General features: G+C 44.3%; 1 protein-coding gene across 5 annotated transcripts in view; it reads right to left on the bottom strand.

Moving 5' to 3' along the window:
• Window positions 1-22,528, bottom strand: part of LOC133537129 (rho guanine nucleotide exchange factor TIAM1-like) — a 165,045-nt gene that overhangs the window by 87,000 nt on the left and 55,517 nt on the right. For 4 of the 5 annotated variants that reach the window (XM_061878012.1, XM_061878014.1, XM_061878009.1 and 1 more), the window contains 5 exons: window positions 18,002-18,074; window positions 17,050-17,929; window positions 14,499-14,943; window positions 14,136-14,308; window positions 1,217-1,441 (listed from right to left, as the gene is read on the bottom strand). In XM_061878012.1, coding sequence (XP_061733996.1) covers window positions 1,217-1,441; window positions 14,136-14,308; window positions 14,499-14,943; window positions 17,050-17,919 — 1,713 coding nt within the window. In that variant the 5' untranslated portion in view covers window positions 17,920-17,929; window positions 18,002-18,074. Of the gene's footprint in view, window positions 1-1,216; window positions 1,442-10,639; window positions 11,114-14,135; window positions 14,309-14,498; window positions 14,944-17,049; window positions 17,930-18,001; window positions 18,075-22,528 lie in introns of those variants that run through there. The other variant, XM_061878013.1, reaches the window with a different exon arrangement.

The following is a 22,528-nucleotide window of genomic DNA, read 5'->3' as shown; positions in this document are numbered from 1 at the left end:
GAGGGCTTTAGTACACTCAAAAACATATCATGTCTCACAAGAAGTTTGTACACTTTTTCATCAAAGACCTTATACAGTAAGACGCTCAGGTTGTCGGCCATTTTGGTTTTCAGGTCCCATTTTTGGGTGATTTGGTCCAATTGAATTTTTCATAGTTTTTTGTTCTAATTTGGGACCTGTTTAGTTTGTCTATAGAATTTGTCGTGAGCCAATAAAAATTGAGCTGCGGTCCGCAAATGGCCCCCGGGCAGCACTGTGGACACCTTTGATGTAGACACTATAGAGATTTAAATAAATAATGTATGTATGCCCTGGCACACGATTATCATCACTTCATGACCTAAGCAAAATACTTTTTACACTTTTATACTGAAATGAAAAAACCTACAACTTATTAAATACAAATATAGAAAAAAGTAGCGGCAGCGGTAAAGTTTAGATCCATTAAGGAAAGAAGAAAGTGAATGAATGTTTATAACTGATTACATTTACATATGCATACAAATTTGTTTTCTTTTGTATAATTTTTTTTTTTAATGAATTAAGCAACATTTATGACAACCCTTTACCGAAACACAATATAGAATGTGAGATATAACAGGATAATGCATACATTATCATTTGTTTTCAAAACGCTTACAAAAAAGTGGGACCCCAACATTTTACTGTGTGACTCCATTTTTATGACTTGATGGGGTCCCTGGGACCCCATTATGAAAATTCCTAGCGCTCACACTGAAGAATGTTCAGACTATGACAGCAAACCAGTGCTATTATATTACCACGGTATTGTTGAAAGTGCTCCAAAAGTACTTTCATACAAACTACCATCTTTTAACCAAGCTGTATTTTGGTAATAAATAAATACATTTTAGTTTTTTTTACCGTTTGAAGATCTTAATCTACTGCCTTTTTTTATAAAAAAAATGTTTAACAAAAAGTATAACATCACCAGAGTCGCTATCTTATGCTACCATAAGTGGTTTAATAGAAAAAAGTGTAATATTTTTCCAAAAGATTAATTTTAAACCATAAAGCCCGGGATTATAAATTTAAAGTTAGCTTGTTACCCCAAAACTTAGTTTTCTATAAACATTGTCGGTGTACCTAATGTCCCATGATCTTTCATTTGTTTTAATGTACAGTGGAAAATAATCCGTTGCCGGGTCCAACAAATAACAAAGTGGTTCAACATAGCTCCTCAAAATGGCCGCACCTGATCCAGGATGGTCTTCCTCTTCTTGGCATCGGTAACGGCCGACAGCTGCATGTCGCCCATCTTCTTCATCTTCTCGTCCATGTCGATCTTCTGCTCCAGCTTCTTGGTCTCGGCCCCCAGCAGGCGCACCGGGTCCTCACGGTGGTGCAAGCGGGCCAATGCGGTGGCGCACGCCGAGTGCACGGCCGTGATCCAGTTCTCCAGCTCAGTCTGGCTGCACGTCTGAGCGGGGTCAAAAGCAAAATAATTCATATTCGTCCTTGCGACTTTTCTAACCTCTGACCTGTTTTGAAAAATACGTATTCCAAATAAAATACTGCACGAATCGGTTTGAATCCAGAATTGAATCTTCTCTAATCTAGTAGATGGCTGATGACAGTTATGAAACAGCAACACGGTATCAGTGCGGTGTCGATACAGCTAGTGCTCGTGCCGTACACTCGCTGAGGCATCACTAGATAAAAGTATTGGGACACCTGAAAAAATTTAGAAAAAGTGGAATTTCTTGCTTCCACTTGACAACAAAGATCTTCTGCCAGAGATGTGGCGTTTGCGAACGGATCGAGTCTTTTGAATGGCTCTCTTATGTGACGATAAGAACCAATTCACAGTTGTAAGCCGTTGGGTTTGGGAGACTTTTTTTTTTTTTTAATACACACGCAGGAACAGTGTCAGCAGCTGCAACTGGACTAGAAAATTAGTCCAAGGAAACAGAGCAGCAATTTGATTAAACATTAAAAAAAAAAAGTAAGATAAAATAAAATAATACAATATAATATCAAAATGTTTATATTCTATATGTATATATATAGATATATATATTAAAACTTGTTTTGAATATAAACATATATGTATACGTATATGTATGCATATTATGTCTGTATGTATGTGTGTATGTATTTATATACATACATTTTTAAATGATAATTATTTTATTATTTTAGTTGCAAAAGACTAAAACATTTTAATATATACGTACATATATACCGTATTTTTCGAACTATAAGTCGCAGTTTTTTTCATAGTTTGGCATATGCTCCGGAGCGACCTAAAAGTGTAATTATTAACACATTACTGTAAAATATCAAATAATATTATTTATTTCATTTGCGGAAGAGACGAAGAAAATGTCAGCAATCGTCACACACACTTCAGCAATCGTCACATACACGTCAACCAATAAGAATTTGGAGGGGTAGGGTCATGGCAGAAGTGCATTGTGGGTCATGGAATGCTAACTTCTATAAGCTATATGCTACTGCTGTAGCTATTAAAATTGATCGTTTCATCGTTGGCGGTAACTTATAAAAACTGAGAAGGGCTGAACAAAAAATGGCACCAAAAGGGAAATCAGGTACTGCAGATTACACAAAATCAAATAATATAATTTATCTAATTCGCTGAAGAGACGTAGAAAATGCCAGCAATCGTCACACACGTCAGCAATCGTCACATACACGTCAATAAATAAGAATTTGGCGGGGGAGGGTCATTGCAGAAGTGCATTGCGGGTCATGGAATGCTAACTGCTATATGCTATATGCTACTGCCTTAGCTATTTAAATGGATCATTTCATCGTTGGGGGTAACTTATAAAAACTGAGAAGGGCTGAACAAAAAATGGCACTGAAAAGGAAATCATGTACTGCAGATTACAAGCTGGACGTAGTGAAATATGCAGCAGAAAACGACAAAAGGAAGCGGCGCATACCTTTGGAGTTGGCAGAGTTGTTTAGAAGCGACATCGAGGAAGAATATTTCATCGGATTTTTTCAATTAGGAGTGACAGATTGTTTGGTAAACGTACAGCATGTTCTATATGTTATAGTTATTTGAATGACTTACCATAATATGTTATGTTAACATACCAGGCACGTTCTCAGTTGGTTATTTATGCGTCATTTATTTTAAATTGCCTTTCAAATGTCTATTCTTGGTGTGGGATTTTATCAAATAAATTTCCCCCAAAATGCGATTTATACTCCAGTGCGACGTATATATGTTTTTTTCCTTCTTTATTATGCATTTTTGGCTGGTGCGACGTATATATATATCCCTCCAATGGGCTCACCACCCATAGGAGGGGTCATAGAGGTCGGGTGCATTGTGAGCTGGGCGGCAGCCGAAGGCAGGGCACTTGGCGGTCCGATCCTCGGCTACAGAAGCTAGCTCTTGGGACGTGGAACGTCACCTCACTGGGGGGGAAGGAGCCTGAGCTAGTCCGCGAGGTAGAGAAGTTCCGGCTGGATATAGTCGGACTCACCTCGACGCACAGCAAGGGCTCTGGAACCAGTTCTCTCGAGAGGGACTGGACCCTCTTCCACTCTGGCGTTGCCGGCAGTGAGAGGCGACGGGCTGGGGTGGCAATTCTCGTTGCTCCCCGGCTCAAAGCCTGCACGTTTGCGTTCAACCCAGTGGACGAGAGGGTAGCTTCCCTTCGCCTTCGGGTGGCGGGACGGGTCCTGACTGTTGTTTGTGCTTACGCACCAAACAGCAGTTCAGAATACCCACCCTTTTTGGGTACACTCGAGGGAGTACTGGAAAGTGCTCCCCCGGGTGATTCCCTTGTCCTACTGGGGGACTTCAACGCTCATGTTGCCAACGACAGTGAAACCTGGAGAGGCGTGATTGGGAAGAATGGCCGCCCGGATCTAAACCCGAGTGGTGTTTTGTTATTGGACTTTTGTGCTCGTCACGGATTGTCCATAACAAACACCATGTTCAAACATAAGGGTGTCCATATGTGCACTTGGCACCAGGATACCCTAGGCCTCAGTTCCATGATCGACTTTGTAGTTGTGTCATCGGATTTGCGGCCTTATGTTTTGGACACTCGGGTGAAGAGAGGGGCGGAGCTTTCTACCGATCACCACCTGGTGGTGAGTTGGCTGCGATGGTGGGGGAGGATGCCGGACAGACCTGGCAGACCCAAACGCATTGTGAGAGTCTGCTGGGAACGTCTGGCAGAGTCTCCTGTCAGAGAGTGTTTCAATTCACACTTCCGGGAGAACTTTGAACATGTCACGAGGGAGGTGCGGGACATTGAGTCCGAGTGGACCATGTTCCGAACCTCTATTGTCGAGGCGGCTGATTGGAGCTGTGGCCGCAAGGTTGTTGGTGCCTGTCGTGGCGGTAATCCCAGAACCCGTTGGTGGACACCAGCAGTGAGGGATGCCGTCAAGCTGAAGAAGGAGTCCTATCGGGTTCTTTTGGCTCATAGGACTCCGGAGGCAGTGGACGGGTACCGACGGGCCAAGCGGTGTGCAGCTTTAGCGGTCGCGGAGGCAAAAACTCGGACATGGGAAGAGTTCGGGGAAACCATGGAAAACGACTTCCGGACGGCTTCGAAGCGAATCTGGACCACCATACGCCGCCTCAGGAAGGGGAAGCAGTGCACTATCAACACAGTGTATGGTGCGGATGGTGTTCTGCTGACTTCGACTGCGGATGTTGTGGATCGGTGGAGGGAATACTTCGAAGACCTCCTCAATCCCACCAACACGTCTTCCTTTGAGGAAACGGTGCCTGGGGAATCTGTGGTGGACTCTCCTATTTCTGGGGCTGAGGTCGCTGAGGTAGTTAAAAAGCTCCTCGGCGGCAAGGCCCCGGGGGTGTATGAGACCCGCCTGGAGTTCCTTAAGGCTCTGGATGCTGTGGGGCTGTCTTGGTTGACAAGACTCTGCAGCATCGCGTGGACATCGGGGGCGGTACCTCTGGATTGGCAGACCGGGGTGGTGGTTCCTCTCTTTAAGAAGGGGGACCGGAGGGTGTGTTCCAACTATCGTGGGATCACACTCCTCAGCCTTCCCGGTAAGGTTTATTCAGGTGTACTGGAGAGGAGGCTTCGCCGGATAGTCGAACCTCGGATTCAGGAGGAACAGTGTGGTTTTCGTCCTGGTCGTGGAACTGTGGACCAACTCTATACTCTCGGCAGGGTCCTTGAGGGTGCATGGGAGTTTGCCCAACCAGTCTACATGTGCTTTGTGGACTTGGAGAACGCATTCGACCGTGTCCCTCGGGAAGTCCTGTGGGGAGTGCTTAGAGAGTATGGGGTACCGGACTGTCTTATTGTGGCAGTCCGCTCCCTGTATGATCAGTGTCAGAGCTTGGTCCGCATTGCTGGCAGTAAGTCGGACACGTTTCCAGTGAGGGTTGGACTCCGCCAAGGCTGTCCTTTGTCACCGATTCTGTTCATAACTTTTACGGACAGAATTTCTAGGCGCAGCCAAGGCGTTGAGGGGATCCGGTTTGGTGGCCACGGGATTAGGTCTCTGCTTTTTGCAGATGATGTAGTCCTGATGGCTTCATCTGGCCGGGATCTTCAGCTCTCACTGGATCGGTTCGCAGCCGAGTGTGAAGCGACCGGAATGAGAATCAGCACCTCCAAGTCCGAGTCCATGGTTCTCGCCCGGAAAAGGGTGGAGTGCCATCTCCGGGTTGGGGAGGAGACCCTGCCCCAAGTGGAGGAGTTCAAGTACCTAGGAGTCTTGTTCACGAGTGGGGGAAGAGTGGATCGTGAGATCGACAGGCGGATCGGTGCGGCGTCTTCAGTAATGCGGACGTTGTATCGATCCGTTGTGGTGAAGAAGGAGCTGAGCCGGAAGGCAAAGCTCTCAATTTACCGGTCGATCTACGTTCCCATCCTCACCTATGGTCATGAGCTTTGGGTCATGACCGAAAGGATAAGATCACGGGTACAAGCGGCCGAAATGAGTTTCCTCCGCCGGGTGGCGGGGCTCTCCCTTAGAGATAGGGTGAGAAGCTCTGCCATCCGGGAGGAGCTCAAAGTAAAGCCGCTGCTCCTTCACATCGAGAGGAGCCAGATGAGGTGGTTCGGGCATCTGGTCAGGATGCCACCCGAACGCCTCCCTAGGGATGTGTTTAGGGCACGTCCAGCTGGTAGGAGGCCACAGGCAAGACCCAGGACACGTTGGGAAGACTATGTCTCCCGGCTGGCCTGGGAACACCTCGGGATCCCCCGGGAAGAGCTAGACGAAGTGGCTGGAGATAGGGAAGTCTGGGCTTCCCTGCTTAGGCTGCTGCCCCCGCAACCCGACCTCGGATAAGCGGAAGATGATGGATGGATGGATGTATATATATATATATATATGTATGTATACACACATATATATCCACATATTTGTATATATAAAACTTGTTTTGAATATATACATATGTATATATATATATATATATATATATATACATATGTACATATATATATATGTATATATATATATATATATATATATATATATATATATATATATATATATATATATATATATATATATATAACAAACTTTATGGCTGGCTCACATCGTGGTCACTCCGTGATCACGTACGACCGCCAGACACTTCTGGATGTGGACGAATCGGGCCGTTTTGGACTGATAGACACTTGCGTGCTAGACTTGCTAACTAGCATGGGAATTCATCGGCGGCTACATCCAGCGGCCTGTGAAGCAGCGGAGTCTAGTAGCAGCGGGGGCCGTCTACGGAGCAGACGCCAGCGGTGTGATCGGAAACGCGGATGCCGAGCGGGGCTAAAAACAAAGCAGAAGGCTAATCCCCACAGAACACCACTTTCCTCCATCCCGAAGACGGATTTAGATGGAAAATGCGAGACTACTGGTCTGGGTAAGGAGTCTGTTAAATTAGAACAAGTTTTTTCTGCTTTGAGTGTTTCAGAGTTGGACATGTGTTTTACTGAGGTGGCTAACTATGATGCGTGCAGTTTATCAAAGCAACAAACAAACAATCGGAAAATCCCCGTTACTGAGGTGGCTAACCATGATGTGTGCAGTTTATCAAAGCAACAAACAAACAATCGGAAAATCCCCGTTACTGAGGTGGCTAACCATGATGCGTGCAGTTTATCAAAGCAACAATCAAACAATCGGAAAATTCCTGTCGTATCAATTCCTAGATATGGTCGTAACTATACTAAATGCACTGGGCATAATAAACACAACATTATTAATATTGCTACTACGGATAATTTGATCAAAAACTCCCTAAAACAGCCCACTACCTATAATATAGGTTTTTTAAACATAAGATCATTGTCTCCTAAAACGTTGTTAGTTAATGATATTATCAGAGACAACAATCTTAACGTCATCGGTCTCAGCGAAACCTGGCTTAAACCAAACGACTTTTTTGCGCTAAATGAGGCATGTCCTCCTAACTTTACACATGCGCATATTGCCCGTCCGCTCAAAAGGGGTGGGGGGGTCGCACTAATATACAACGAAAACTTTAACCTTAGTCCTAACATAAATAATGAATATAAATCGTTTGAGGTGCTTACTATGAGGTCTGTCACACCGCTGCCTCTACACCTGGCTGTTATCTACCGCCCCCAGGGCCCTATTCGGACTTTATTAATGAATTCTCAGAGTTCGTTGCTGATCTAGTGACACACGCCGATAATATAATCATAATGGGGGACTTTAATATCCATATGAATACCCCATCGGACCCACCGTGCGTAGCGCTCCAGACTGTAATTGATAGCTGTGGTCTCACACAAATAATAAATGAACCCACGCATCGCAACGGTAATACGATAGACCTAGTGCTTGTCAGGGGCATCACCGTTTCCAAAGTTACGATACTCCCGTATACTAAAGTATTGTCCGATCATTACCTTATAAAATTCGAGGTTCAGACGCATGATCGTCAAACTAATAATAATAATACCTGCTATAGCAGCCGCAACATTAATACAGCCACAACGACAACTCTTGCTGACCTACTGCCCTCGGTAATGGCACCATTCCCAAAGTATGTGGGCTCTATTGATAACCTCGCTAACAACTTTAACGACGCCCTGCGCGAAACCATTGATAACATAGCACCGCTAAAGTTAAAAAAGGCTCCAAAAAAGCGCACCCCGTGGTTTACAGAAGAAACTAGAGCTCAGAAATTATTATGTAGAAAGCTGGAACGCAAATGGCGCACGACTAAACTTGAGGTGCACCATCAAGCATGGAGTGATGGTTTAATAACTTATAAACGCATGCTTACCTTAGCTAAAGCTAAATATTACTCAAATCTCATCCACCGTAATAAAAACGATCCTAAATTTTTGTTTAGTACGGTAGCATCGCTAACCCAACAAGGGACTCCTTCCAGTAGCTCAACCCACTCAGCTGATGACTTTATGCAATTCTTTAGTAAGAAAATTGAAGTCATTAGAAAGGAGATTAAAGACAATGCGTCCCAGCTACAACGGGGTTCTATTAACACTGACACGATGGTATATACGGCGGATACTGCCCTCCAAAATAGTTTCTCCCGTTTTGAGGAAATAACATTAGAGGAATTGTTACAACGTGTAAATGGAATAAAACAGACAACATGTTTACTTGACCCTCTTCCTGGGAAACTGATCAAGGAGCTCTTTGAATTATTAGGTCCATCAGTGCTAAATATTATAAACTTATCACTCTCCTCGGGCACTGTTCCCCTAGCATTCAAAAAAGCGGTTATTCATCCTCTTCTTAAAAGACCTAACCTCGATCCTGACCTCATGGTAAATTACCGACCGGTGTCTCACCTTCCCTTTATTTCCAAAATCCTTGAAAAAATTGTTGCGGAGCAGTTAAATGAACACTTAGCGTCTAACAATCTATGTGAAACCTTTCAATCCGGTTTCAGGGCAAATCACTCCACGGAGACAGCCCTCGCAAAAATGACTAATGATCTATTGCTAACGATGGATTCTGATGCGTCATCTATGTTGCTGCTCCTCGATCTTAGCGCTGCTTTCGATACCGTCGATCATATTTTATTAGAACGTATCAAAACACGAATTGGTATGTCAGACTTAGCCCTGTCTTGGTTTAACTCTTATCTTACTGATAGGATGCAGTGTGTCTCCCATAACAATGTGACCTCGGACTACGTTAAGGTTACGTGTGGAGTTCCCCAGGGTTCGGTCCTTGGCCCTGCACTCTTCAGCATCTACATGCTGCCGCTAGGTGACATCATACGCAAATACGGTATTAGCTTTCACTGTTATGCTGATGACACCCAACTCTACATGCCCCTAAAGCTGACCAACACGCCGGATTGTAGTCAGCTGGAGGCGTGTCTTAATGAAATTAAACAATGGATGTCCGTTAACTTTTTGCAACTCAACGCCAAAAAAACGGAAATGCTGATTATCGGTCCTGCTAGACACCGAACTCTATTTAATAATACAACTCTAACATTTGACAACCAAACAATTAAACAAGGCGACACAGTAAAGAATCTGGGTATTATCTTCGACCCAACTCTCTCCTTTGAGGCACACATTAAAAGCGTTACTAAAACGGCCTTCTTTCATCTCCGTAACATCGCTAAAATTCGCTCCATTCTGTCCACTAAAGACGCTGAGATCATTATCCATGCGTTTGTTACGTCTCGCCTCGACTACTGTAACGTATTATTTTCGGGTCTCCCCATGTCTAGCATTAAAAGATTACAGTTGGTACAAAATGCGGCTGCTAGACTTTTGACAAGAACAAGAAAGTTTGATCACATTACGCCTGTACTGGCTCACCTGCACTGGCTTCCTGTGCACTTAAGATGTGACTTTAAGGTTTTACTACTTACGTATAAAATACTACACGGTCTAGCTCCATCTTATCTTGCCGATTGTATTGTACCATATGTCCCGGCAAGAAATCTGCGTTCAAAGGACTCCGGCTTATTAGTGATTCCCAAAGCCCAAAAAAAGTCTGCGGGCTATAGAGCATTTTCCGTTCGGGCTCCAGTACTCTGGAATACCCTCCCGGTAACAGTTCGCGATGCCACCTCAGTAGAAGCATTTAAGTCTCACCTTAAAACTCATTTGTATACTCTAGCCTTTAAATAGACTCCCTTTTTAGACCAGTTGATCTGCCGTTTCTTTTCTTTTTCTTCTATGTCCCACTCTCCCGTGTGGAGGGGGTCCGGTCCGATCCGGTGGCCATGTACTGCTCGCCTGTGTATCGGCTGGGGACATCTCTGCGCTGCTGGTCCGCCTACGCTTGGGATGGTTTCCTGCTGGCTCCGCTGTGAACGGGACTCTCGCTGCTGTGTCTTGGATCCTCTTTGGACTGGACTTTCACAGTATCATGTTAGATCCGCTCGACATCCATTGCTTTCCTCCTCTCTAAGGTTCTCATAGTCATCATTGTCACTGACGTCCCACTGGGTCATTATTGTCACCAATGTCCCACTGGGTGTGAGTTTTCCTTGCCCTTATGTGGCCTACCGAGGATGTCGTGGTGGTTTGTGCAGCCCTTTGAGACACTAGTGATTTAGGGCTATATAAGTAAACATTGATTGATTGATTGATTGATATATACATATATATATGTATGTCTGTATGTGTGTGTGTGTGTTATATTTAATTTTAAATATGATCTACATTCCCATCCTTACCAATGGTCATGAGCTTTGGGTTATGACCGAAAGGACAAGATCACGGGTACAAGCGGCCGAAATGAGTTCCTTCAGCTGGGTGAGAAGCTCTGTCATCCGGGAGGAGCTCTGAGTAAAGCTGCTGCTCCTCCACATCGAGAGGAGCCAGATGAGGTAGTTCGGGCATCTGCTCGGGATACCACCCAAACGCCTCCCTTGGGGCACGACCAACCGGCAGGAGGCCAAGGGGAAGACCCAGGACACGTTGGGAAGACTATGTCTCCCGGCTGGCCTGGGAACGCCTCGGGATCCCCCGGGAGGAGCTGGACGAAGTGGCTGGGCAGAGGGAAGTCTGGGCTTCTCTGCTTAGGCTGCTGCCCCCGAGACCCGACCTCGGATAAGCGGAAGAAAATGGATGAATGAATGGATATTATTTTATTTGCAAAAATCAAATATATATATATCTCAAGAAAATTAGAATATTGTGAAAAAGTCCTTTATTTTCTGTAATGCAACTAAAAACATGAAAATGTCATACATTCTGGATTCATTACACATCAACTGAAATATTGCAAGCCTTTTATTATTTCAATATTATTGATTATAGCATACAGCCTGAGAAAACTCCAAAACCCTATCTCAAAAAATTTGAATTTGAATTTCCTCAGACCAAGTTAAAAAAAAAAGATTTATAACAGCAAAACAAAATCAAACATTTGAAAGTGTCTATTAATGCACTCAGTACTTGGTTGGGAATCCTTTTGCACGGATTACTGCCTCAGTGCGGCGTGGCATGGAGGCAATCAGCCTGTGGCATTGCTGAGGTGTTATGGATGCCCAGGAAGCTTCAATAGCGGCCTTTAGCTCATTTGCATTATTGGGTCTGGTGTCTTTCAGCTTCTTCTCCACAATATCCCATAAATTCTCTATGGGGTTCAGGTCAGGGGAGTTGGCAGGCCAATCAAGGAACAGTTATGCCATGGTCAGTACACCAGTTACTGGTGGTTTTGGCACTGTGGGCAGGTGCCAGATCATGCTGATAAATGAAATCATCATCTCCACAGAGCTTTTCAACAGATACACCTAGAATAGCCATATTCCCATGGTCAAGCCAGAACCAATAATGCAAATGAGCTAAAGGCCGCGATTAAAGCTTCCTGGGCATCCATAAAACCTCAGCAATGTCACAGGTTGATTGCCACCATGCCAAAGCCTCTTTGAGGAAGTAATCCATGCAAAAGGATTCCCAACCAAGTACTGAGTGCATTAATTGACATTTTCAAATGTTTGATTTTGTTTTGCTGTTAGAAATCTTTTTTTTTATTTGGTCTGAGGAAATATTTAAATGTTTTGAGATAGAATTTTTGAGTTTTCTTAAGCTGTATGTCATAATCAGCGATGTTGACATAATAAAAGGCTTGCAATATTTCAGTTGATGTGTAATGAATCCAGAATGTATGACATTTTCATGTTTTTAGTTGCATTACAGAAAATAAAGGACTTTTTCACAAAATTCAAATTTTCTGAGAAATATATATATATGTATATATATATATATATATATATATATATATATATATATATATATATGTATATATATATACATATGTACTGTATGTATGTATATATGTATACCGTATTTCCTTGAATTGCCGCAGGGCATATAGTATGCGCCTGCCTTGAATTACTGCCGGGTCAAACTGGCTTCCCAAAATAATTTGCGCATGCTTAGTATTACCGCCTGGTCAAACTCGTGACGTCACGAGTGACACTTCCCCTGTCATCATTTTCAAAATGGAGGAGGTTGAATTTCAATACCGGTAATTTGAAATCGCATAAAGGGAGGAAGATTAAGAGCTTTTCAGTAGGATTTAAGGTCCAATCTTACATCACACTCAAATTTTTACTGCATGCCTTTGGTAAGTGCCGTAGTGAGAAGAGGTTTTAAAATAATTAGCGCATGATTACTTTTACCGCATTTTTCTGGTAAGCGCAGGAGTGAGAAAAGGTTTTAAATTAATTAGCGCCCCGGAGGCAATTCAAGGAAATACAGTACATATATATATATATATATATATATATATATATATATATATATATACACACACACACAGACACACACATTGTTTGCAATTATAATTTATTATACTATTTTATTTGTCAAAAATAAGTAAAATGTTTATATATTTATGTATATTACAGAAACATTCGTAAAAATTATATTGTATTATAATACTACCGTTTGGAGACAATTAAGGTATGTAAATAAATATTTAAAAAATAGTTTAGTGTAAATAACTCATTTCACAATGTATATATCGGCGACTTTCAAGACTGACGGCCGCTCGGGCATCGACAACAGTAGCTTTCATATATAGAAAATACTTTTTTCTTTTAAAATTTAGTGGGTGTGGCTTACATATATCAGTGCACTCTATTGTCCCGGAAATACGGTAAATGATTATGATTTTAAAACTGCTACCATTGATTGTTTTCTGGATGAACAAAAAACTAAAATGAGCTCGGTTCCTGAACGGCACCTAAAGAGCCAGAAATCTTCTCTACATCTTCTACATCTTGTCCTTTACGTTTTGCAGGATTGCGATCGAAGGCCAACTAACTAATCTCGTCACCGATGAACACATTTTGAGCGCCACGCCCCAATGAGGTGTCATTTTCCTCACTGGCTCTTATCAAAGGCGGATGCTCCCCTTCCCTCTCCCTTATCTCTCCCACTCGCCTCTTTTGTTTTGTCTCGTCTTTGCTTTCTTGTGGCCTCTTTTTGCACTGCTCTCTATAAAATATCAACAAAATTGACAAGATTTCGTGTTCAGGTGAACCTGCCCTGTCTTGACGGAACGGTTGTTGCTGGACTCATGACAGACTCTTGGGATAAAAAGGAGTGCCGCGTGTCTGGCGAACATTTCAGTGGAGGACGTTGAAGATATCTACCTATTCGGGATCATGAGAACAGGACATCTGCTGATTTGAGTAAGCCTTGCTCTGGTTTGTTGACAAATTGGAGGACGCTGGCAGCCGATCAAAGTACCCTAAATCTGCAACAAATGACTGACAAGAACTTGGGTTTGGGGGAACCTGCCTGTCTTGCTGGATCTGGCGACCCTTTCATGTGAGGACAATGAAGATATCTACCTCTTCGCAATCATCTGCTGATCGGAGTAAGCGTTGCTCTGGTGTATCGACAAATTGGAAGATGCTGGTAGCCGTTCAAAGTACCTGAAATCTGCCACAAATGATTGGAGGATCCGAGCAGAACTGCGGACACTTCGGACTTGCGCGATATTGGACTTTATTGTAAACTTGTCCAAATCCTGTGAGACGCTGTCTGCTCTGCATAGCAAAGTATGATGGATATAAGGACCAGAAATAGAAAAGAGTGAAAAGTTCAAATGTATTTTCGCTCGCCTGAACACAAACATACTAATCTGTACAATGTTTGGGAGTGTGCTGAAAATTAAACGTTGTCATTCTTGTACAAGGACAACAAAGTTCCTACCTGAAACAGGAAGGCGTCTCCCAGAGAGTTGCTGAGACAGAAGACAAAGTCCTTCTTGGGGTGCTCTGGCACCGCCTGCACGATGCTGTTCTCCACCCACACGGCGTGCTTTGGGACGCTACTGTTGTCGATGCCCGAGCGGCCGTCAGTCTCGTAGAAGAACAAAGTGCAGCCTGAGTCGCCCAGGAAGACGGGAGAAGAGAACCATAAGGTGTCATTCTGCCCTCTGGTGACCGTTTAGAAGAAGTGCAGCAAGACGACACCTTCTGCACTAAAATGACATGGCGTCTTCTTTGCACTAAGCCCTGCCCCTCTACAAAGGATTTTTTTGTATTTCTGACCCTTGCACAGAGTTCAACAAACCTTTGAGAGACACCCAGTAGCTCTTCCACTTGCGTCTGGCGGCCGACTCCACCTTCTTGTTCTTCTTGTGCACCAGGAAGTTCTTGACGGCGAGCCTTCCCGCCTTGCGCACCATGCCCTGCGCGGCGCTCAGCAAGGCGTCCGACTGGTAGGCGGAGCTCACAGTGCTCTGCTCGTCACTCAACGCCGCCTCCTCTACACTCTCCGTCTGGCAGGAGCTCATCTCCAGCTCCTGCCGGAAGTTCTCATAGACGCCCTGCACGCCGCTGCCTCCGCCGCCATTGCTGCTGCCGCTGTCGCTGCCGGCAAACATGCTAACGCCTGCCGCCAAGCACACGGAAAAGGAGGCCGACATGGTCTTGTAGCGGCGGGATTCGTCCGCTTCCGCAGTCACCCCGCTGATGCCGCTGTCCTCGTACTCGCTGCCCTCGCCGGCGGTCACATCCTGTGACAGGTGAGAGGGCATGGTGACCACTTCCTGCTCACCAGCTGGGTCGCACTTTCTCAGGACCTGGCAACTCCTTCACGTGAGACATGTCACAACAACAAATACTACAGCGGTTTTCTCCGGCTGATAAGTTGCGCTCTGAACGGTAGCGCGGCGGTGCATGTCACCCTCGCCGTGGCACCGCCGGGTCTGCCCTGCCGGGTCTCCCCCGCTCCTACACACACAGGCTCCTGGGAGATGAAGGGGGAACGCGGAGCTCGGTATCTCCATCTGGTCACGTGACCCAATAATGCACTCCAGGAGTGGGGGTTAGGGGGCGCCTCGTGGTGACAAGGCCACCATACACAGTGTTTTCACTGTGACACTCTTCCACAGGCCTCTGCTCATTTGCATAACAAAAGCCGGAGGCATTTCCAAACGGGGGTGTGACTTTAAGGCCCACCGCCCCTCGCTCACAAATGGGCAAAAAGGACAGCTTTCCTTAGACTGTTAATCTGGAAAACGCAGACACAATAAAAGGGGAGCAGGGGGCCATCTTTTTTGTGTGGTGCCACCAGGCCACATTAAGATTCTGGAGCGGTGTTCACCCGCTCATCTGGAGAACAAACAGGATCTGTGACACAAAACCAAACTAAAAAGTGTGTCGTTTGGACTTTTTTTGGGTCAGCGACCTTTTTAAGCACCGGATTCCTGGACTTGCTATGAACCAGGCAAGATCTGGATCAGGGCTGTCTTGCAGCAAGGGCCGTATGCAGAAAAATTAAAGGAATTGGCGGACATTGTTGATACCTTTTGGATGTAAACAATACATGCCTGACTTTTTGGACCTCAGGGCCCAACTTTTCCACTACAGAGGGGCCAAATATGAACACTGAATTCATTAGTAATTTTATTTTTGATATTAATCATGTTCAATGATTATACCCAACCTACTTACAGTTTACAACCTTGACAAATGATATGAACACTAGTGTTAATGACAAATATTACAGTAAATTTCATCCTATGCTTTGAACCCTGCAATTGAAAAACAGTGCGGTTAGGTTACTTATGGCTATAATTTAAATAGTTTTTAAAAAGTCCTAGCAAACACACTAAATAGGTGTGTTATTGTTTGTGTTATGCTGCCATTTTTTGTACTCCTGAGCTTTTAACCGAAAGTAAAAGTGCTGATTCGTCTTCTGGCTATCCACAGCGTTTCTACTCGTATGGATTCTTCATTCATTACTACAAGTGACGTTTACAAGTTTTCCAATATTACAAACAACTTACTAAAGTGTCCCATGTGTCATGTCTGTAGGAATGTTTTAATGCATCGTAACGTAATGAAACTAGTGTCGTTAGAATTAGGTAATAAGTTAACACGTTTACGAGTTAGTTTTTTTAACTTACAATGGCATTTTTTTTGTATTGTTTCACTTTCACAACTTCCTCAGTAAATTCAGCAAAACGTCACCGTGGAGTTATTGAGTCTGTTTAGCTGATTGGAGCTTGCGCGGCTAGCTTGCGCAGCTTGTGGGTCCATGATCATGACTTCTGTATTGTTTGATCAGCCGTTTTACTGCCCTGTTACGGACCGAGACAATTATGGTATGTAAATACACATTTACAGAATATTTCTGTTATCTTAACAACATATATATCTATGGCTTATGTGGAATATGTGGAAAAAAAATTTTTTTCTCCATAGGGTGGGTGGGCTCTAGTGCGGATGCCTCCTGGACCAGTCCGAAGGAGGACCCGGGTAGACCTAGGACACACTGGAGGGATTATGTCTCGCAGCATGGGAACACCTTTTTGGCCAGACCAAAAATATTCTCGGCTTACCTTTTTTTATTTTTATTTAGCCTTTATTTAAAAAGGTAAAATCTTATCGAGATCAAAGATCTCTTTTCCAAGGGAGACCTGGCCAAGAGGGCAGCAGCAAGGTTACATTAAACACAGTAAACACTTGCTCATATGACACATGTGCATATTCCTACAGAGTTTGCAAACCGCCTGACCCGACTAAGCGGAGGGAAAGGGGTGAAAACCCCAAAACCCAGGAGCAACTCTTGCATTTTTACACGAACATGAACATGATGTAGAAAAAGAAGGTCTTACCTGAATGGTCTTGGCCCTCCTGCCTTGCATGCTGGCACACACAGTTGCTTGAGCGCCACTCAGGCCTTCAGATAAACAATGCGAGCGCCGGCATGGCAGAGTGTAGGCGCTGTAGGTGTTACCCTCCTCCTCCAAGATCATCTTGTCATCGCCATCCTTGGTGGCCCCTTTGGCGTAGCGGCTGTGGGGTTGGCTGAGACCGGGTGTCTTCCGGTTGTACAGTTCGTCCAGGGAGTTTGCCCGGTCATCGGCGGGACTGGACCGTAGGAGGCCTTCACAGTCGGTCAGGTCCCGCTCATGGCCCGGAGTGATCATCTCCTCAGTGCTGGTCAGGTGCTCTTGGCTCAGGTCCGAGAGAGACAACTCCAGGCTGTCGTCTCGCCACGTGTCCGCCGACTTGGATCGCGTCTTCTTGAAGCAGACCGCCTCCTTCGAGACGCCCCGGGTGTCCTCGAGGTACGTGACTTCGCCTGCGTACAAGTCCTCATCCTGCACCTCCTCGGCTGTGGGCCCGGGGAGAGTGATGAGCATGGTGTTGGCGTGCGCCGTGGGACTGGCCAGGTCTTGGTGGAAGGACACGGGCCTCAGGTTCATGGACACACGGTCCACCCAGATGGGACTTCCAAAGTCCGGCAGCACTTTGGTCTCATTGAAAGGCTCCAGACCACTTTCTGCTAGGGACTGCGGGATGCTCGGGGTGCTGCTGGAGCGCGTGCTGGTCTCGGAGTTCCGGTGCTCTATCTGGTGTCGGCAGCGCCTGGACTGCTTGTTGGAGATGCGGAGAGACCGGGACATGTGCTTACGTGACAAGTAGCCACGCTCTGTACCAAAGAAGGCATGGTCGCCGGTATGGCTCTCCACATTTCCCATGACTCAGACGCTGGAAGGAGGACATCAACAGGCTTACGTACGACTGACTAATTCCACTTCGCCACAGGAGCACACGACCCACCTGCAGGATGGACGTGACTTGGCAGACATGTTGCTCCTCCGAGTCCAGAACTTCAGCCCTGGTTTCAACAAAGCTGGAAGAAAAGACATCAGAGTGAGACATCTTAACCAAATAGACCGTCCAACGCTTTGGAAAATGTTTCAATAGAACAACTTCTTCTGTCGCCACCACAAACGTCAGCTACTGCTACCACTACAGAAAAATAACACTGAATTATCACATTAAAGTCTTAAAGGCCAATTCTAATCCACTAAAGAGTAAAAGTTCATTTAAACCTTTCAAGATTATCATTGTATAGAAGAGCTCACAATGTCAGCTTTTAACTACCGTAAAATCTGGACTAAAAGCCGTTACTTTTTTCCTACACTTTGAACCCTGCGGTTTATGAAACAGTGCAGCTAATTTAGGGATTTATCTTCGCTTACTGCAGGTGCTGCAGTGTTCTTCAATTTAATGTTCTTAAGCGGATGTAGAATTCTGTTCAGTCTTCTAGCCGTCCATAGCGTTACTACTCTCTACTACTAATTGCCATTATGTTTTGGCTCAATAGTTTCCATTCCGGGTGGCGGGGCTCTCCCTTAGAGATAGGGAGAGAAGCTCTGTCATCCGGGAGGAGCTCAAACTAAAGCCGCTGCTCCTCCACATCGAGATGCCACCCAAGGAGCTGGACGAAATGGCTGGGGAGAGGGAAGTCTGGGTTTCCCTGCTTAAGCTGCTGCCCCCGCGACCCGACCTCGGATAAGCAGAGAATATGGATGGATGGATGGATGGATAGTTTCCATTCAACCCAAGCCGAGAACTAAAATGGTGTTTTATTGTTTGTGCTATGGCGCCATCTTTTGGACGGGTTTGCTTACTGCAGCTGCTGAGAGTTGAAAATGTACTTCTTGTTTTGCCCCAAAAACCTTCCGTAGCGTTTCTATTCGTACTGACTCTTCATTCATCACTCCAAGAAACAGTTGTTAAGTTTCACAATATAACTAAAATAATTCTTACTTACAAAGACATGCACCTGGGGATAGGTTAATTGGCAACACTAAATTGGCCCTAGTGTGTGAATGTGAGTGTGAATGTTGTCTGTCTATGTGTTGGCCCTGCGATGAGGTGGCGACTTGTCCAGGGTGTACCCCGCCTTCCGCCCGATTGTAGCTGAGATAGGCGCCAGCGCCCCCCGCGACCCCAAAAAGGGAATAAGCGGTAGAAAATGGATGGGATGGATGGATGGAATTCTTACTTACTAAAGCGTCCCATATGTGATGTCTGTAGGAGTGTTTTCATGCATATTTGTACACGCTTTCGTAATGCAATCAAGCTGGCTTTGTTAGCATGAGCTAATATGCTACCACGTGTACGAGTGTCTGTGTTAGTATTATTAATTTACAATAACATTTTTTTTGCATTGTTTCACAAATTCCTCAGTGAATTCACCAAATGTCACTGTGGAGTTATTGAGTCTGTTTAGCTGATTGGAGAGCTAGCTTGCGCTTGATCAACCGTTTTACTAACGTGTTACAGACACCGTTTGGTATGTAAAAAAATATTTACAGAATATTTCTGTGCAAATAAGTCATTTCACAATATATATACAGTATCTGCGGCTAATATGCGGAAAACAATAGTTTTTTCTTCTAAAATGTAGTGGTTGTGGCTTATATACCGGAATATACTGTAAGGTTGTTTTTAGTAGAATATAAGACACCCAAAGGGCCACCAAAAAGAGCATTGATTTACACAAAAAATGAAGTTGGTAATATGGATTCTTGCCTAAAAAGTTGATTAACATGAAGCAAAAGCAGCTTAAAGAGACTCCATGTCGAGTCCACACTTCATCTCACCTTCTTGATTGTGTTCAGCTGATTGGAGAGCTAGCTTGTGTTTTGTTTGATGAGCCGTTTTACTACCGTGTTACAGACAACGTTTGGAGACAATTAAGGTATGTAAATAAACATTTCTGTGTAAATAATTCATTTCACAACATATAAATCTGCAACTTACAGTCCGGTGCGGCTTATATATGGAAAGTTGTTGGCTTATATACCTACACTCCAGAAAATATGGTATTTACAATAACCATCTGCAGTAGAACATGGGCATTACATTTGTTTTAAGTCGCATAAAAAAGCAGAAACCCCTCTCATGTCTCGCATGTATGGAAAATTAAAGCAAGTCTTTTACTTACACAAGTGACACTTTAAAGAGGAAGTGACAAGCACATGACATCTTATGTGTTTCACAATAAAATTACCTGCCTTCAGGCTGCAAAGTGAAATAGGAAGAAAAAGTGGTCATGGGAGCATCAACAGATGGGAGGGGAGACTCAGTTCACTTGTGCAGGACAGCCCTCGGGGGATGCATTGCATTCGTTTGCATCTCCCACACCCTCTGCTGCTGCACACTGGCTTGCAGGGGCGGGGGGGTTAGCAGGGGTAGTTACGTAAACTTATGCTGACCCCATTTTCTTTTTCTCCCCTCCCTCACGCTGCTGCCTCTCTTCCTTCTTTCTGCTCGCTCATCGTGTCTCGCCAGCACCGCAGTGCACAAGACGTTTGATCGCTGAAGGTTGTCAGCCTGCAGCTGATTGGCTGTGACATTCAGCGGGAACACACAACCTGGAAATGCCGGCGGGAGTGACTCCAGGCTAAGGGATGACCAAAACACTTTCTGCAATTTATCATCACCCGTCAGTTTAGTATCCGTCGCTGATCACCTAAGAAATGACAGATTGGTGATGGCGTGGGGCAGGGACGTACACTTGATTATAGAGGGGCAGGGGCTCAAAGTCAGAAAAGGGCAGGAAATTTTTTTGGGGTCCTTTACACCATATGGAAATTAATGTAAAATTTAATTTGGTAATAGGAAGCTAACTACTTAGCTGTGTGTCCTTTGTAGGTAAAGGTGATTACCATTTCTTTTGTGTCAACAAATTATTGTCATAATGAGTTAAATCACATTATCATAGGCTTGAAAGACATCAAAAGCAACAAAACACTGGTTTATTTTTAGGCTATTTATTGTTAAAGATAAGCACTTTAATATTGAACACAATATTAACTTTGAAAAAATATATAAAAATAAATACCCAAATGGAAAAAACTTCACTGTGAAAATCTGTCCTTCTTCCCTTAACTTGATGAAAACACCATCAAGTTGTAACTTATGGTCTTTCTCGCTTGATGCTCAGACTAAACAACTGAAATGCAATACCACTTTATATCTAAACCTCTACTGTGAGAAAAATGTGAGCCGCATTTTATTTTGAAAATTGACCCGGTGTTTTATTTTGTATTTTGTACACTACTTCCTGTCCCGCACGATCCGCTCTGCTCTGTGCGGTATAGATGTGCCTTGCTCAATTGACGCGCAGTGCTCCGACGTCCGGCAAAAACAGATGCTGACACATTGAATAATAGAATAATACAGCGTTTTTCTGAAATATTACCCATATTAGATGCTGAATAAGTGGACGGCGACTAGACCATAACTCACAGGTTCAAGCTGCTCCACTGTCACGTCTCCTCAGGCTCAGTTGGCTCTCTCTCCTCTCTCTCTCTCACTCACTCACTCGCCCTCTCTCTCTCTCTGGCGGGAGCGGCAGGCTCAAACAACCCGGTATTACAAGAAAACGTGGAGTTTTTGTAGCGCTGTTTTTTTGTTTTGTTTTGTCTTATTACATCCCTAACAGGAATTTATTAATGTTGTTTAAAGAAAAAAAAAAAAAAAAAACACAGGCAGAGGGCACTTTTTAAGAGGAGGCAAAAAAGGGCAGGGGCTCAAGCACCCATAGGGCCCTATGTGTGCACGTGCCAGGCAAGGTGCAGTTTTGACCAGCAGGCTCCGCCCACTACAACCCATCGGGCATTTAAGGGTGTCATCAGCATCATTTCTACCAGTTAGGATCAAGATCTGAATTTGTGGAGTCGAGTTATTAGCGTTTCGTGTTTTGTGGCGAATCATTGGAACAAAGTTTGGCGCCGAGCCATGCCCACATCTTTTAGCATAGGACATTTTTATCACAATTTTATCATTGTCCATCCGTGTATAGTGTGTGTCAATTTAACCATGACTCATTGGGTCAAAGTCCCTAGGAGGAGTTTGTTAAACTACGTCCTCTTTTATTTTGGCCATTTAAAGCTTGGTTTGGCGCCGTGCCACGCCCACATCTTTTGGCATAGGACTTTTTTTTCTCACAATTTATCATCTGCTATATGTTTAGTTTCTGTAATTTTAACCATGACTCATTTGGTCAAAGTTCATATGAGAGACTACTAAAGTAAACGACCACCCCTTTTATTTAGTCAGAAAAACGGCTAAAAACCATTGGAGCAAAGTTTAGCACCATGCCACACCCACATCTTTTGGCGTACACATTTTTTTTCACAATTTATAATCTGCTAAATGTGTAGTATCTGTAATTTAAACCATGACTCATTTGGTCAAAGTCCACAGGTGGAGTTTGTTAAACTACCACCCCTTTCATTTTTGCCAAAAAGTGGCCAAAAACCATCAGAGCAATGTTTGCCGCCATGC

The sequence above is a fragment of the Nerophis ophidion genome, linkage group LG18, assembly GCF_033978795.1.
Source record: "Nerophis ophidion isolate RoL-2023_Sa linkage group LG18, RoL_Noph_v1.0, whole genome shotgun sequence".
Classification (NCBI taxonomy): domain Eukaryota; kingdom Metazoa; phylum Chordata; class Actinopteri; order Syngnathiformes; family Syngnathidae; genus Nerophis; species Nerophis ophidion.
This window is presented reverse-complemented; position numbering and strand designations above follow the sequence as displayed.